We start from the raw sequence: 17,902 nt of genomic DNA on the forward strand, positions 1-17,902 counted from the left end.
CAGCACAATCCTGCCCCACGGAGCCCCTGCGAGGGGACAGGAGCCTTACCGCTGGCCCCAGGCAGCAGTGAGAGGTCTCCCTCCCTCTGACCCCCAAACCTCAGGGAAGCTTCCTGTGTTCTCACTCATTCCCCACGGCCAAGAGCTCCTGTCCAGCTTGCTTTCCCCTACTAGAGGCTCACACTCCCTCCCAACCCCCTGAGGCCTATCAACTAAGGGTAGACATGGCCCAGAGGTCCCCGTAGGTCCTCTCACGGGGCTCCTCCTAGACTCCCCCAGCCTCCACGATGGCCTGTGTGGGAACTCACCTGGGGTGGTCGGGTGGCAGTGGCTGCCCTTGCTCTGAGATCACCGTAGGTCCCGGGCCCAAGGCCCCCTGGGACGGTGGCTGAGGTGGCGGGAGGCTCGCATCACAGGCAGAGAGATGGCTGGAATGAGGCTTCAGAGGCAGAACTGGCTGGGCCACCTGCCCTGGGCGCCAGGCAGGCCACACCCCCAGCCGCAGCTGCAGTGCCCACCCGCCCACATGCTGTGCTTGAGTCAACTCCACACCCACGCGGCAGCCTCACCCCGACCTCGGAGAAGGTGAGGAGGCATCAAGTGTCAAGTGCGCAGTTCTGGCCCCAACTCTTCCCTCTCTTGCGTTAGATGCTTCCCATTTTGAGCCCCCGTTTCCCCAGCTGAGAGACAGGAATCATAATGCCTGCTTCCCAAGGATGCTGTGAGGGCTCAGAGATTCTGCTGGCGGGAGGGCTAATGAACAGTCAGGTGTTCTGTCCTGACCCCTGGAAGCAAGGCCACAGCCGAGGCTGGACTGGGTGACCAGCCCCAAGACCTGGTATCCGTCCTTCAAAGTCTGGGATCAGGTCCCCTCAGACACAGAAGTCCCCATTCAGTGCTCCCAGCAGAAGTTATGCACACAGACCGTGGTGTCGGACAGCCTCACCCATTGCTGACTGTGTGACTCTGGAAGTCCTTCTCCCCAGTGAACGCGCATGGTAAACCCACCTCCCCACGCTACCGAGCCTCTGTGGGGAGTAAATGGGAGAACACACAGAACAAGGCCCAGAGAACAGAAAGAACTTGGTGCATGGTGACAGCCAGTAGCTATGATTGTTTCTGTGGTGCAGATTCACCCTCCTAGCAACTGCCCTGGACACCTGCCTCCGAGGCCAGAGCATCAGGGCAGACTCACGCCCTCCCTAGGCTCAGCCGCAGCGTGAAGGGGGTGGGGCGAGGCTAGGGTGGCCCTGCCTGTCTCCACGTCACTCAGGAATTGCACACCTATTCCTGCAGGCAAGGTGGAATTGGGAAGGAGCAGGAAGTCTCTCCAGCAGGAGAGCACCCGTGATTGGTGCAGCAGGGACTTCCCCGGCCGCCGCAGGAAAGCTCCCGGGCCCTCATCACCACAAGCTGCCAGGCCTGGGGAGAGGCAGGAGGCAGGCCCTGGGCCCAGGAAGGAACAGAAGACCTGGTTTGGGGCCAAGAGGCTTCAAGTGTGGTGACGTAGGGGCTGCTTTTGCCGTCTAAGTCAAGGGCGTCCCGAAGTTCCCATGCACAGATTTTAAAATCTCATCACTGCCTGGATTTCCACATGAAAGTCCGATCTTGGATCAAGCATAGTCCTCCCTCTATTACTCAGATGGCTGTCCCTCCTGACGGAGCCCCTCACCCCTCACCCCTCCTGGCTTCTGACTGCCGGAGGACCCCACCCACTTCAGGGTTTGTCTCCCCTCGTGTCAGCACGTTTTCTCAAAGGCCAAGCGGCGCTGCTTCCGAAGGCCCACCTCCTGCCCCACAGGCATGCACTGCGCCCAGCGAGCAGAAAGGGGACCCCACTCTGCTGTGTGCCGGAGCCAGGACCACGTCCCAGGCAGAGTCAGGGCCATGCCGCCCACTCCCACCCCAAACTCGTGGAAACAGGCTGGTCCGCATTCAGGCCCATTTAATCCAACACACGGTGACAGCCCAGAGTGACAGACCAGACAGGGCAGCCGGGGACCAGGGTGGGATTCAGAAACTGAGAAGGTGGTCACCCTCCAGGAGCCATGGAACCCAGACCCCACCTGGCAGGCTGTAAGGACAAAAAGGGTTCGGGCCACGAAGGAGGGATGGAGTCCCTGCGATGGGGAGGTGGGAGATGGTTCAGGAGAAAGGGAGCATCGGGGTTGAACTTGGAAGGAGGGAGGACAGTCTGCACAGGGGGAGCCCCAGGAGCAGGGACTCGGAGGCCGGAGACCCAGAGGTTCAAGGGGTGGAGACAAGCTTGGGCAACATTTAGACTCAGTGATGTATCAGAGGTGCTCCGCCGAGTCCGCCACAGCCCACGGAGTGACCCCAGGCCACTGAGTCAGCCTGACCCATGGCACAGAGGGTTGTGCTGGCCTAGCCTTAGAGGGCATGGGGCACAAGAACCTGCTGGGGTTGCCATCGCCAACGTGGTCAGGCAGGGAAGTGACCCGCTGGGCTGAGTCAGCCCCTCATGGCAGAGGCACGGCCTCGGCCTGCCCAAATGCCAGCGGCTGCTGGCCGGGGGGGACTGACCCATGTTGGGGCCCACACAGCGCCAAGGGCGGGAGGACGGAGCCTGGAGTGTGCCTCCTTCTCCCAAGCCTGGACCCCGCAGAATGAGCTGTGCCCGCTCTGCCTCCACTGCCCTGTGGGTGCCCTGAGCGCTCGCTCACAGCGGCCCAGCGCCTGGGAGGCTTAACAAATGCCCACAGCCCAGCTCCTTGCTCGCAGCAGCCTCAGGCCAGGTGCACCCTCATCGCGACCTTCGCTCCCTCTCTGACGGTGAATTTTCAAGCAGAGCCGAAGGAGGTGCAGGCCCAGGAGGGACCTTTCAAACGGGTTGTGCCTGGGGCTGTGCCAGAGGCCCGGGTGGGAGGCAGGTGGCGAGGGGAAAAGGGCAGCCTCCGTGTCTGCCTGACCCAGTCCGTTCCCTGGAGACCTGAACCTCAGGAAGCTCCAGATATCTGCCGGCATACCCCAGACAGGCCCCCACTCTCCGGGCTGAGATCGGGGCGGAGGCCTCCCGCAGCACTGCCTGTCTGCACCATGGCTGTCTGCAGTGGAATGTAAAGTGCCCCACAGACAGATGACACACCAGACGTCCCTGCGCCCTCCTCCCCGCACCTCCTATACTGCAGACACCAGGCCTCAGCAGGTCCACAAGATGGACCCCACCAAGGGAGAAATGAGAGAAGAGGTCTCTGTGTGGTGGGTGCAGCCAGGGAGGGGCTGACCCCTTGACCCACTCTAGGACACAGCCTGCTTGGTGCCATGAGGAAGGACAGACTAGGCAGAGCTCCATTGGAAGCTTTGGGCCCACTGGACAGTGGTCAGGAGAGGGTCCGTCTGCACCCAGCACCAACGGCTGTCCTCGGGCGAGAAGAGCTGAGCAGCCTCCCTATCAGGGATTCTGGGCTGTGGCTCATCTTGCCTCCAAGCGATGGCGTGGGGCTCATGGGGACAGAGAGGTAACAAGGCAGTGACAGGACCCAACAAACCAGAAACAGACTCATGGAAACAGAGAACAGACTGATGGTTGCCAGAGGGGAACTGGGTGAACAGGTGAAGGGATTGAGAAATACAGACTGCTGGTTACAAAATCGTCACAGGAACGTCAAGTACAGCACAGCGAATGTAGTCAGTAATATAGTAACTGTGTCTGGTGCCAGGTGGGTACTAGAAATATCAGGGGAAACATTTATAAAGTACATGATTGTCTAACCACTAGGCTGTACACCTGAAACTAATACAAAATAATATTGAATGTAAATTGTAATTGAAAATAATTTTAATTTAAAAAGAGACAGCAACAGCCCTGGCCAGTTTGGTTCAGCAGTTAGAGTGTTGGCCTACAGACCAAAGAGTCCCGGGTTCCATTGTGGTTTGTCCCTGGCCCCAGCTGGGGTCATGCAGGTGGCAACCAACCGATGTGTCTCACATTGATATCTCTCTCTCTCTCTCTCTCTCTCTCTCTCTCCTCTCTCTCTCTCTCTCTCTCTCTCTCACTCCGTCTGAAGATAAATGTAAAAATATTGAAAAAAAAATTTTTTTTTCAATCCTGCGAGGATTGAAAAAAAAAATTTTTTAAAGACAGTGACAGATGAAAAAGAACCAGCTAGTTGCAGGCATGTCCGCGTTAAACAGCCCAGGTTCACACAAAAGGTTGTGATCCTTCCTTTTACAAAAGAACACCCACAAGTTTCCTTCAAGCTCAAAGTCAGTTTGAAAGTTGATTCAATTTGCAGAAACGCGTGGTTATCTCACATCTACACAACATTTTCTGAGGAAGGCTTACAGGGAAAGCAGGGGGTCCCAGCCCTCAACAGGAAGTGAGGAGCCCCAGGTGTCCCTCTGACCGGGGGTGGGCTGGCATGCCCCAGCCCTGTCTGCAGGCAGCCCGGCTCCGCAGTTCGGTTCTGGGCTTTGGAGTCAGACTGCTCGGGCTGCGACCCAGGCAATGCTATTTAATGACCATGTAACCTTACTAACTATCCCAGACTCATTTTTCTCATCTATAAAATGGAGATAATGATAGCTTTCCATAGGCTGTTAGAAGGCGTAAAGGATAAGGAACATTGAGCATTTTGTATAAACGCTCAATACGGTCTGGCCATCAGTGCTCCTCGTCTGTGCCCAGGTGCCACGGTCTGGCCACGGCTCACTTCACACCTTGTCAGCAGCCCTCAGGCTTGTCTGTCAGGCCTCGCATGTGGGGGCAGATATGACACTGGAGAACGTGGAGGAGGGGGTCCCAGCGTTTCCCCCAGATGCCCCTCTCACGGTAGGGCCGAAGCCCCGCCCCAGCTAATGTCATCCCTCTTTTCATGAACCACCATCCAACAATTTATTACTGGGCAGCTCACCCCGCACCCCACAGACATGAACATGACCCTGTGGACGCCTGGGGCAGCTCCTCTGGATCCTTGTTTGTGGAATTCTCTCTTGTAAAGCAGAAGTCAACAAACTCTTATGCAAAGGGCCAGAGCATAAATATCTTGGGCTTTGCAGGTTGTCCGTCTCTGTTGCAACTACTCCATTCTGCATTGTGGCATGAAAGTAGTCACAGACAGTGTGGAAACTAATGGCCCTGCTGTGTCCCCATAAAAGTTTGTTTACAGCCCTGGCTGGCTTTGCTCAGCGGTTAGAGCATCAGCCCGTGGACCAGAGAGTCCCGGCTTCGGTTCCCACTAAGGGCACGTACCTCGGTAGCAGTTTGTCCCCGGCCCCAGTTGGGGTTGTGTGGGTGGCAACCAGTCAATGTGTCTCTCTCACATTGATGTCTCTCTCTCTCTCTTCCTCCTTCTTTCCCTCTGCTCTATCTGAAGATAAATGCAAAATGTCCTTGAGTGAGGATAAAAAAAAGTTTGTTTACAAAAACAGGTGGCAGGCGGGATCTGTCCTATGGCCCATAGTTCGCAGCGTATAGGAGGTGTATGCATGAAGGAGTACCCTCCCCATGGGTAACAATGAAAGGGTGACCGAGGTTCCCAGCCCCATGGGATAAACACACTCACACAGAGAACACACACATACACATACACAGACTGCCCAGAGCCAATAGCTACGCCAGCCCAATGACTGGCCCAAAGTTCACACTCGATATGATATACATACTTGTTTATTCATTTGATGGATGACAGAATGGATGGAGGTGGAAGTATGTACCACTGCAGGAGGTAGGACTATGATCACTACAAAGGGAAGATCATTAAAAAACTCATGCCACATGGCTTTGGGACATGGTTCTTTACGTTCATTTAAACAGCACTATTTTGGAAAAGCTAATATTTCATTTGAAGAGCTAACATTTTTGGAAGTGTGATGTATCATGGTAGGATGAAGTCCCTCTGAAAAACCTGATTCTGGCAGAGCTGGGAATGAAACCAGCCTCCCCACCTTCTCTGAGAGTAAACAACCTCACCCCCAGACTGCCCGGTTCAGGGGAGATAGGAAGCACAATGCAGAGTAGGCTTTCGGCGTTTGACATCAAAGGAAGTGTTTTGGTCTAAAAGGTGTTTTCCTGGGCTTTCATTCACTTTTACTCCCAGTCATATAGAATCAAAGAAAACAAGGCATTACATATGTCCCAGAAGTTTATAACTGGTGATAGTTAATGAAATCAGTGACACCTTGAAAGCAAGCCCCTGTCCTATTAGGAGATCCACTTGGAGACAGTGAGGGCTGAAGGGCCATCTCTTCCCATGCACCCAGCAGCGCCTCTCCCAGCTGGTCCAGTGCAGCCTGCGGAGGGACCTGGGCAGGCGCAGAGCGGGCCCGGCTGCAGAGAGAACACAGGTGCCGCCTACACGGGCCCAGACAGTGTACTGTGTGCTATGCTAATGCTCGCAGTGTTGGGAGCCCCCGGGGGTCCCTCACTTTTCCCCTAAGACAGCAACATTCCTGAAGCTCTCCGCGTCTTCTGGCTTCAGGGACCCTGCAAAGTTCTTCAGATGAACCACCTCAGACTGAACGGAGTACCTTTCTCGAGTGCTTGTATCTCTTAAAAGGGGAACCAGGCCAAAGTTCTTCCAGTTTCTCCCTGAAACTAAAGGGTAAAACATCATTACTGCCTCGGATGCAGCAAAACGATGCTAAACATGTATTCGTTGGCCTAACCAGTCTCCAGATAAAAGGGGGCCCGGGCATGCCGGTGCTTCCTGAGGCGCCCCAATCCATGCCCGCTCCTCTTCCCTCAGCTGCTCAAGGAGCCTCATCCACTCTGGCAGCCCCTTAACTTCTCTTCCTCCGCCCCACCCTGCTTGCTTCATGAGGGTCCACTGCTTGCCCTCGCTTGCCTCCCTGCCCACGCGGGAGGGAGAGTGGATCTCCACGGAGCAACGCTGGGGCCCGCCCCCTGACCTGCTGCACACCAGGCCAGGTGGAGGGTGATGAACACCAGCCAAAGAATCAGGATTTGGGGTCCAGGCTCCACCTGGGCATAGCAGACTGGGAACAATGCCAAGGGAACCGTGGTGACACTGGGCCTTGGACAGGGATCCCACATGTGGCCTATAATTCCAGGAAGCTTCTGATGAGGACCTAGCGGTCACCCTCATAGCCACCTCCAGCCCTGGCCGGCAGGAGGGAAAGCTGTGTGTGCTCGCCTTCCATTTCCAGAGCCCTGGTCGGCCACACCTCCCAGCCCCTGGCCACAATCCAGACCCTTCTGCTTGAATCCAACACTGGCCACATCTCAGCGGCGTCAGGAAAGCTGGAGGCTGGGCCCCTTGTGACTCCTCCAGCTTAATACTTCAGGTCCTGGGGTTTCCCACAGCTGTCACTGGCCTGCCCCCTACCCACAGTTTGACACTAAGCACCAATCGCTGAATGGCGATCCCCTGGGGAGCCCAGGGATAGAAGCAGGAGGCCATCGTCAGGAGACAGGCCAGACGCTCACTGAGACACCATCTTCTGGGTGGTAGGGAGACCCAGCCTCAGGGACTGCTTGGCCCAGCTCCCGCTCCAGGGCCCTCAAAGGAGGTGTGGGTTTTCCAGTGCCCACTTCCCACTGTCCTGAGGCCAAGACCCCCTCATGTGCTCTCCCTAGTTCAGTTACTGACCACTTTCCTTCCTTGCCCTTTCCCTCATGCATTCCCTCACCCCTTCCCAATCACAGACACCACGGACTATCTGGATTATCTGACTATTTGTACTGGAGTGTCACTGTTACAAAGTTGTATAGGAAAGCAAAATCTTCAGGAAATATTTGCCAGGTATAAGTATGAATTCAGAGAACCTCTAACCATTCCCCACCCCCACCCCCAATGAACTTGAGTGTGTGCATCCCTGCCACCAGGTCAATGTCTTTGTTAATATCACAGTGAACATGCAGTTGTGTAAACAGCCAACAATGTGATGCAAACATAATTCAAGTCAACTTCAGAGTGAAACAGCAAGTCTTGTAAAAGATGTGGGATTTCATGAAATCAATAAGAGTGACGTTGGGAAACCGCTCCGATCACATGTAAAGCCATCTTCGAGTGTCTCTGATGAGTAGACCAGTTAACAACCGAAGACAAGGTCATCAGTAAGTATTATGAAATGACACAGGGAGTGCTTTCAATGAGACTCATGGGGAAATTACAGGATTGCAGGAGGCCCTTGGGAAAACTGATGAAGCCCTTGAGTAATTTCCCAAAAGTAATTCTCTTGATAAAATAGATTTCCACTTCCAACTCTGAGGGAGTATCTAGTACTGGGCCAGGCATTCTGCTGCAAACAATCATAAAACTGGACGAAATACATGCAGCAACTACATGCCTTATGTTTTCAGTCATAGCACAACAGGAATGAAAAACTGCAATACTGAGAGAAGTGAAATTCACAAGATGAGCTCCACGATTGCCCTGATGTTTTGCTTAGGGACAAGCTCTCTAACTATGGTGCAGTGAGCTAGAGTCCAAGCAGAGGGGGCCAGTGCCTCTGAGCTGAAGCAGCTAGAATCTGTGGGACAGGGCACAGGAGAAGAGGAAGAAGAGAACGTGGGTGTGGAGATCATAAGTCCTTGGCTGAAAGCTAAGTTGTGAGACTGCATTGGTCTTAAACAGAGAGCACCACTGTGAGGTTGAAAGTGGGACAGGGATACTAGAAGCTGAGCAGTACTGAGGAAGATGGGAGGTCCAGCCCAGCCAGAGTGAGAAGAACTCCTTAACATCCTTTTTTCTACTCTGAGAATTAAGCTAAAATACCAGAAATGCCCTACTTACTCTATATGACCTGCCGAGTAACGTCTACTCAAGACCTACCCAACAAAGCCTAAATCCGAGCCCCGATAAGCTCCTCAGTGAAAAGTTTGGGTGCTGAGGCCCATAAGTTTTATGGGATTGACAAATACCTTAGAGTGTCTGAAGATCTATCATAACAAAGCTTAAAACTAACCCTACACGACCCAGCCAGTGTGGCTCAGTGGATTGAGCTTTGTCCCATGGACTGAGAAGTCCCGGTTTGATTCCCAGTTAGGGCTCGTGCCCGGGTTGCAGGCTGGATCCCCAGTGTAGCCTGATTGATGTTTCTCTCTCACATCAGTGTTTCTATCTCTCTCCTTTCCTTTCTCTCTAAAGATTCAATAAAAATATATATTTTTAAAAACTAACCCTACACAAATTCAAGGTGATTCATCAGTAAGTGAACTGCCAACTAAAACAAAAATCCAATCATGAGTCTCTACAACATATTATCCACAATTCCCAGTACACAGTGAAAAGTTATGAGACATGAAAAGATACAGAGAGTCTTAGCTGGGTGGCTCAGTTGATTGGAGCATCATCTTGTACCAAAACGGTTTCAGGTTTGATTCCCAGTCAGGGTGTATACCTAGGTTGCAGGTTAAATCCTCAACAGTGTGTGTAGAGAGAGCAACTGATCAATGTTTCCCTCTCACATTGACATCTGTCTGTGTATCTCCTTCTCTCTCTCCCTTCCTCTCTCTCTAGAATAAATAAAAACATATCCTTGGGTGACTCACAGTCAGAAGGGAAAAAAGCAACCAATAAAAACTGACCTCAAGATGACCCTGATGTTGAATTTTATAGACAGAGAATTTATAGCAGCTATTATGGGATGGTACAAAAGTAGATTTGCAGTTGTTTGTATGGAAAATAATACAATAATTAATCAATAATAATATAAGAATAAACTCTGTTTTGCATACTCACAACTGTAAACCTACTTTTGCCGCACCTGTGTAAATATATTCAGAGAAGCAAAGAAAACATGGTCTTAATGAGGGAATAGCTAAGGAATCTCAGGAGAGAAAAGGAAATTATAAAAACAAAAACAAATAGAATGCATAACCTATAGACATAGACAACTATGCTGGGGATGGGTCGGGATCAGGAGGAGAGTGTCAGTGGGGGGAAAAGGAGAACCATCTGTAACAAAAATAGATGAATTAATAAAAAAAATCTCAAACATGTATATAATTGCCTAGATATAAAGTCATCCCTCAAATATTTTAAGATTTGTATTAAGAGACCCAGGCTCTCACTAGGCATACTACTCTTGGAGATAAAATGCTATGTGATTTCTTCATTCATTTATTAAACATGTCCAAATGTAAACCAATAAAACATTAGAAATGAAGAAAAAAAGAACCAAATAGAAATTCTAAAACCAAATAGCACAATATTTGGAATGTAATATTCACTGAATGGACTTAATAGCAGTTTGAAGTTGGCTGAGGAAAGGGTCAGTGAACTTGAAGACAGATCAATGGAAATGATCAAATTTGAGAAACTGAGAAAAAAATGAACAAAGCCTCAAACATCTATGGGACAATATCAAATGGCCTAACAAACATGTAATTAGACCCCAAAAGGAGAAGATAGGGAGAATGAAGCAAAATATATATAGTTCCCCAGTGTGATGAAACATTGATGTACAGATCCAAGAATCTAAGCAAACCTCAAGCATGATAAGATCAAAGAAAACCATACCTAAGCACATCTTAGTCAAACTGCGAAAACCAAAAATGAAAAGAATATTTTGATAGCATCCAGGGGAAAAAAGACACATTACAGACAGGGAAATGACAATGCAAATAATGGGCAACTTTTCATCAGAAACAATGGAGGCCAGAAAGCAGAAGAGAAACATAGTTAAAGTGTTCTAATCTTTAAAAGAAAAGAAAACCTGTTAACCCAGAATTCTATATCCAGTGACAATATCCTCCAAACATAAAAAGTGAAATTGACATTTTCAGTGACCAAAAGCTTATATAAAACTAATCTATACAGTAAGTTCTCACTTAACATGGTTGTCAGTAGGTTCTGTGACTCTAAGTGAAACAACATATAATAAAACCACTTTTACCATAGGCTAATTGATATAAACAAGAGTTCAATTACTATGGCATTGGGTTTGGCAATGATTTCTTGGATATGACATCCAAATAATAGGCAACAAAAGAAAAAGACAGATAAATTGGGCTTCATCAAAATTTAAAACTTTCATACATCAAAGGACTTCATTGAGAGAGTAAAAAGATAATTCACAGAACAGGAGAAAATATTTGCAAATCATATATCTGATAAAGGATTAATATCCTCAATGGGTAAAGAATTCCTATAATTCAACAACAAAACACAAATTTTGAAATGGGCAAAGGGCTTGAATAGGCATTTTTCCAAAGAATATCTATAAATGTCAAATAAGAACATGAAAAAAATGTTCAAATTCATTAGTCATTAAGGAAATGCAAATCAAGAGTACAGTGAGATACTACTTCACATCCATCAGGATGGCTATAACAAAAAAAGAAAAGAAAAGAAAAGTTGGTGAGGATGAGGAACCCTCATGTATTGCTGGTGGGAATGTAAAATGATATAGCTGCTTTGGAAAATAGTTTGGCAGTCCCTCAAACAGGTAAACATAGAATTTTCATACAATTAAACAATTCCACTCCTACCCAAAAGAATTGAAAGCAAGGGTTCAAACAAAAACTTACACACCAGTATTCATAGCATTATTCACAATAGCCAAAAGGTTGGAGACAATCCCAATGTCAACCAACAGATGAATGGATAAATAAGATACGGTGAACCATATGCATACAATGGAGTGTTATTCAGCCAGACACAAAAAGACATACATTGTATAATTCTACTTACAGGAGGTAACTAGACTAGGCAAATTCACTGAGACAGAAAGTAGAAAAGAGGTTAGCAGGGATGAGAGAGGGGCGTAAATGGGGAGTAATTGCTTAATGGATACAGAGTTTCTGTTTAGAATAATGAAAAAGTTCCCGAAATAGATAGTGGTGATGGTTGCACAATATTGTAGATATAATTAATAACACCTAACTGTACACTTTAAAAAATAGTTACAATGGCAAATATATATGTAGATAGATAGATAGATGATAGAGAGATAGAGAGATAGAGAGATAGATAGACACACACACCACAATTTAAAAAAAAAAAACTAAAAACAAAGAATTAGTGAGGGGTTGTAATTATAACTCAAAACGTGTTCCATATAAGGTAAATTAGTTTCTTTTTTAAGTAAATATCGTCAATGAGACCTGTAATTGAATGTCTACTGTTACATGTTTACCATCAGTCGCTAAAGGACTCTTTCTGGTAGCAGGGCTTTCGTGCTCCATGCATACCCTTTCCTCTTCCCATTCCCCCCTTCTCTGCCTGCCTTGCTGTGACCACGCAAGGTGAGCGCTCGCGTGGCCCTGCCGGTGTCCGTAAGCTCACGGAGCTGAGTGCGGACCGTGGGTGTGAGGCCCCGGGCAGGAGAGACAGGGCAGCCCACAGCGAGGCCGGCAGTCCAGGCGGATGCGGGCTGAGCTGCCCCCCGGAGGCGCTGCGGACAGGTGCCTGGGCCAGGAGGCCTGTGGAGCCGTCAGCTGTGCAGGTGCACACGAGAGCTCGAGAGGGTGCCCGACTGAGCGTGAAGGTGGCTGACACTTGGGGCGGTTCTAGTGCCTGGGCTGTGGGGTGAGGGAGGCCTGAAAGGGGTGGGGCAGCCATAGCACCCTCCCCTCACTCCTCACCTCTGCCTGACCGCAGGGAGAAGCTCAGGGTGCGCTTGATGCCCTCACAGTTGCCCGGGTCTTCATTGATGATGCCCACGTTGGTGTTCCAGGTGGTCCAGTTCACCTCATCCACCCTGCGGAGTGAGGATGGGGGAGCAGGGAGCTGGCGGCCTCAGAGCCATGGCCAGCTTCCCAGGTCGAGGGCTTGGCCGCACAGGCCAAACCCAAGAAGCCGATAAGTCAGGATGGGGAGACATAGGGCCACCTTTTGGGCACTACCCTGGAGACATGTTCTTGATCTACACCATGGGTCTAGGGACATGAAATATTGGATTCCTGGTTCTGACTCTGATTACCAGGTGACCCCTTCTGGACTCTTCATTTTCCAGTATTTAATGACTGGGTCTCACCAACTGAGACCTAAGGTGGGTCCACTACACCCACAGCTGAGCACTGGGGCAGCCCCTGTACCGCGCTGGCCTTGGGAGAGTCCCTTATGTCCATGGCTGGCCCCAAGAGGCCCCAAGGCAGGCTTCTGTACCCACAGCCATGCCCACACGAAGCCCTAGAATGGCCCCTGCACCCATGGCTGGCCTTGGGAGAGTCCTCAAGTCCATAGGTGAGCCCTGAGGCAAGCCTCGATTCCCACAGCTGGCTCTAGGTGGGTCCCCGATAGCCACAGCTTATCTGAGCTCCCCAGGCTGCGATTCCTGCTTAGGCTTTACCTGAAACACCACCTGTAGTCATCCTTGCCATCAGGTGTGTACCCCACCTGCAGCAGCTTGCCCGAGCGGAAGGCCTTCCTCATGCATTTAAGGAAGCTCTTCTCTGTGTCCAGGATGGTGATGGCTCTCTGCAGGGACACACGAGGCGGAGGGGGAGAGGACTCCTCCAGCGGCCACCCCGGGCTGCCGGTGCTGGCTGCCACATCAGCCTCCCCAGGGTCGCTCCCACGCCCAGCGCCTCGGCAGGACCTGTACCCACTACACCAGGCTTGTTTCCAAAGGCTTGTGATCAGCACTCCACACACAGAGCTCAGCCGCCCAGCCCCAGACTTGCCCGGCTGCTGCTGGAGAGTGGTGAGCCCCACGAGTGACGTGCAGTGGCCCAGCCCCAGCCCCTTCCCGGGGGAGCTCACGAAGGGCAGCATAGTAGTGATTTACAGCAGAGCCTCGTGCGTGGGACTGCTCAGCGCACCCCGGCCTGGGCTGCTTACTAGTTGCCCTGGACGCAAATACCTAACTTCTCTGTGCCTCAGTGCCTTCATCCAAAACATGGGGGTAGTGGTAGTACCCACTCCACAGCACTGTTGTGAGGGTACATGAGAGCAGGTAAGTTCCCCGCTCAGAGTCAGTGCTGCTCACTAAGAATGACGCTGTTATTCGTGGAGAAGGCAAACATGGACCAGGAGTCTCAAAAGTGTAGCTGTTGGGGGCTGCCCCATATTAGCTGCTCCCCCAGAGTCCGATCTCTGGTGTACCCCCTAGACCAAGTTCCCCTGAGACGGGCACCGCAGGGATGGGGCTGAGCTCTCTGTCTCCTTCCCTCGGGGCCACCCAGCCCACAGTAAACACCTTGTCTGTGAACACAGGCTAATGCCACTGGGCAGGGAGACCCTGCGGAGGAGCCAGAAGGACACTGAGGGAAATGCTGCTGCTTGTTCCCGGGGCCTGACTGAGCTTTCTGCCCCCTCCCCAAACCCTGCACGGCCCACGCGCCCCGCTGGGTTAAGCAGCAGACAGCTGCTGAGGCCCTCCTGCTGCACACACCTCCGCAACCGGCCCACCTGCAGCTTCCAGATGTTCTTGCTCTCCTGCGCGATCTTGTTGACAGTCTCGCCCATGAGGGCGATGAGCATGTTGAGCAGGAGGATGTAAGTGAGAATCACGTAGGCCAGCAACAGGATGATGAAGACAGCTTTGAAGTCATAGTTCTCGGTGAACTCCAAGTCACCCATTCCGATGGTGAACTTGAACAGCTCCAGACACGTGGAATACAGGCTGTTGTAGGAGTTGTCAGACATCCGGCAGCCACACCCCCGCCACTTGTGTGACGTGGCCTCAGCCGACACAGAGTTGTTCTTTCCGTCCTCAATCAGTGTCACCACCGCTAAGGGACACGAGGATGGAGAGGTGCAGCTGGATGAAGCCAAGACCCCAGGCACCCCGACATACACACTCCTACCCCAGGCTGGGTCTGCAGCAGGAACACCATCTGGCTATACAGCACACCTCACCCCCCCCCCTTTTTTTTAAATCCTCACTCGAGGATATTTTTCCATTAACTTTTAGATAGAGTGGAAAGGGGGGGCAGCATAGATGTGAGAGAGACACATCAACTGGTTGCCTTTTGCATGACCCCAACCAGGGCCAGGGATTGAACCTGCAACTCAGGTACGCACCCTTGACCAGGAATCAAACCCACAACACTTGAGTCCATGGGCCGCCACTCTCACCACTGAGCAACTGGCCAGGGCTGCAGCACAACTTTGTGTAAATTCTTTTTTAAGCACCCCCTTCTTCAAAACTATCAGAAATCTGTCATAATTTACTATTTTGTTACAATAAGAACTTTATTGCCCTGGCGGGGTAGCTCAGTTGGTAAGAGCATTGTCCTGATATGCCAAGGTTTCAGGTTCGATTCCTGGTCAGGGCACATACAAGAATCAACCAATGAATGCATAAATAAGTGGAACAACACATCGATGTTTCTCTCTCTCTCCCTTCCTCTTTCACCCTAAAATCAATCAATAAAAAAAAATTTTTAAAAACGTTATCAGCTGCTATGAAAAATAATTGTTAACATAAATATGTCAATCTAGATGTACAATGTAAATTCAGCCAGCGCTGTGCGGCACACAACCTGCCTACCCTTCCACGTCAGCCCTGGACCCACACCCACCTTCTCCGTCACACCCGACCCACCCGTGCCTCTCAGAGGGCGGGCCAGAGCCAGCCGGGGCCAGAACCACGGGGGCGAAGCAGGTGCACTCTGCCCTCTTCGGTGAGAGAGGGAGTCCGAGCTGGAGAGCGTCTGCACCAGCTGTGCCCGTGGTTACTGCGTAACCGGTATCAAACCCGCTTGGCCTAATCCCTGCCTGTGGCTACTGACCAGGGGCCAGAGCCCGTACCAGACCCTGTCCGTCCGGGCACCTAGTTAAAGCTGCTCATGACCCCCAAAGATTTCAAAATGGACTGCAGGGCAGAGACAGCTACATGTGAGCCATGTACATGCAGGATTCAGATGAGGGTCCAAGCACAGCCGGGTGTTCAAAGATCATGCGGATGTGTCCAAAGGGCACAGGAACCAGCTTGAAGAGGTTCCCAATGACGACTACGCAGACCACTGAACATCAAAATAGATGGCAATAGTAAGGAGTTATAACCCATTTTAAAAAGCGAGACTCCATAAAGTAAAATAAAATAAAATAAAAATCTACGATAAGCTATGTTTATGTAAATAATTAATAAATGACCCTAGAATGTCAGCAAATAAATGCAAAGGGAAGATGGAGTTCAAAAAGCATTATTTGATCATCATCGAGATGAGGTGATTCAGGTGTGGATAAATCAATGGATGCTAAAACAGGTGGGTGAAATTTTGATGAGAAACAGGATATTTACCCAGCCTCAGAGCATCTCCTCACAAAGCCAATCACAAAGGGAAAGATAACAACTTGACAGCGGAGGAGTCTGGCAGACACAGCAAAACAAAACAACCAAGGTCAGCATCACCAGACGCAGTGGGTCTCCTGGTATAAAGCAGAGGAAGATGGACCACTTCCTTGATCCTCTGACCAAGACTGCATACCTGGATCTGACCGTGAGGAACACCAGACGGACCCAAACTGAGAGACATTGTAAAAACTGGCCCTTACTCATTAAGAATGCTAAGGTCACGCCCTGGCCGGGTTGGCTCAGCGCTTAGAGAGTTGGCCCTCGGACCAAAGAGTCGTGGGTTCGATTCCCGTCAAGGGCACGTGCCTCGGCTGCAGTTCGTCCCCGGCCCTGGTTGGGCTCGTGTGGGAGGCAACCACTCGATGTTTCTTTCTGAATCTCCCCATCTCTTCCTCTCTCTCCCTCCCTCCCACTCTGTCTGAAGATAAATGGAAAAATATCCTCCGTGAGGATTAAAAAGAAAAGAAAAGAAAGAATGCTAAGGTCACAAAAGACAAGGGAAGCTGGAGGAAACGCTGTGGATTGCAGGGGACATGAGAGCTGAATGGAATGCCGGCATGGGGTGTTCATTTCTTCATTATTTGGGCAATTGGTGAAATCTGAATAAGGTTGGTGGATTAGGAGTAATACTGTAGCAATGTTAATTTCCTGAGTTTGATCATTATGCTATGTTTATAGCAGAGAATGTCCTGGTTTGTTTTTTGGTTTTTTTGAAATACTAAATATTTAGAAAATATTCAGTGGGAAAGGCTGATCATGTCTGATCACAAAAATCTTACTCTCAGTTTTTTTTAAGTGGTGTGTGTATGTGTGTGTAGCCAGGAAAAAAAGTGATAAAAAAAAAAAAGTGGTAAATTTGGGGGAATCTGGATAAAGAGTGTAGAGAGTTATTTGCACTATTCTTGCAACTTTTTTAAGTCTAAAATAATGTCAAAATAAAAAGCTTTTTAAAAACTTAGCCAAGCCCTGGACGGTTTGGCTCAGCGGTTGGAGCATTGGCCTGCAGACCAGAGTCCCAGGTTCGGTTCCCGCTAGGGGCACGTACCAAAAAATAAATACATAAATAAAAACGTAGCAAAAATGCTGCTATCCGCCCTGGCCGGTTTGGCTCAGCGGTTAGAGTGTCGGCCTGCGGTCCTGAGAGACCCGGGTTCGGTTCCCGCTAAGGCGCGTACCTCGGTTGCAGTTTGTCCCCGGCCCTGGTCGGTTGTGCGGGTGGCAGCCACTCGATGTGTTCCTTTCACATCGATGTTTCTCTCTCTCTCTCTTCCTCTCTCTCCCTCCCACTCTACCTGAACAAAAAATGGAAAAATGTCCTCGGGTGAGGATAAAAAAAAAAATAAAAAATGCTGCTATCCTACAGGCAAGTAGTACTTGCTACCTCAAAATTACTTGACACATTTTATGAATAACATTTCCAGGTGCTCCTGCTCATTTTGGTGTGTTCTTTGTCCATCCACTCTGTCATCTGCAGACACACACCCCACAGGGCCCCTCCTCGCCCAGCCCCTGCAGAGTTCTCAGGGAGCCGAGGTGAGCAGGAGCCCTTCCCCCTCCCAGCCCTGACCAAGCCTGTTACCTGTGGAAAACCCGAACAAGAATATGAGGTAGACAAACATGAAGCGGCACAGGTCTCTCAGGATCATCTGCAGGAGAGAGCAGGTTTGTCAGAAGCAAGTGCAGGCCCGGGCAGGGCCGAGGGCAGGGCCGGGCTGGGTCGGCCTGGGGGTCA

At 50.5% G+C, this 17,902-nt stretch overlaps 2 protein-coding genes and 1 non-coding gene across 4 annotated transcripts in view; 1 reads left to right on the forward strand and 2 right to left on the reverse strand.

Annotated features, from left to right (window-relative positions):
• The window catches only part of TRPV3 (transient receptor potential cation channel subfamily V member 3), a 34,045-nt gene extending 33,424 nt beyond the window's left edge, over positions 1 to 621 (reverse strand). The window contains exon 1 of one of the 2 annotated variants that reach the window (XM_036268619.1): positions 309 to 621. The gene's annotated coding sequence lies outside the window, so the exon portion shown is untranslated. The remainder of the gene's footprint in view (positions 1 to 308) is intronic. The other variant, XM_036268618.1, reaches the window with a different exon arrangement.
• Positions 622 to 6,383: 5,762 nt separating this feature from the next.
• Positions 6,384 to 17,902, reverse strand: part of TRPV1 (transient receptor potential cation channel subfamily V member 1) — a 28,470-nt gene continuing 16,951 nt past the window's right edge. Inside the window, 5 exon segments of the mRNA XM_036269058.1 lie at positions 6,384 to 6,556; positions 12,512 to 12,627; positions 13,219 to 13,346; positions 14,280 to 14,602; positions 17,750 to 17,816. Coding sequence (XP_036124951.1) covers positions 6,384 to 6,556; positions 12,512 to 12,627; positions 13,219 to 13,346; positions 14,280 to 14,602; positions 17,750 to 17,816 — 807 coding nt within the window.
• Positions 15,071 to 15,148, forward strand: TRNAI-GAU. Its single transcript has one exon. It is a non-coding gene; the product is annotated as a tRNA-Ile (tRNA).

This window comes from Molossus molossus, unplaced genomic scaffold, assembly GCF_014108415.1.
Source record: "Molossus molossus isolate mMolMol1 unplaced genomic scaffold, mMolMol1.p scaffold_m16_p_19, whole genome shotgun sequence".
Classification (NCBI taxonomy): Eukaryota; Metazoa; Chordata; class Mammalia; order Chiroptera; family Molossidae; genus Molossus; species Molossus molossus.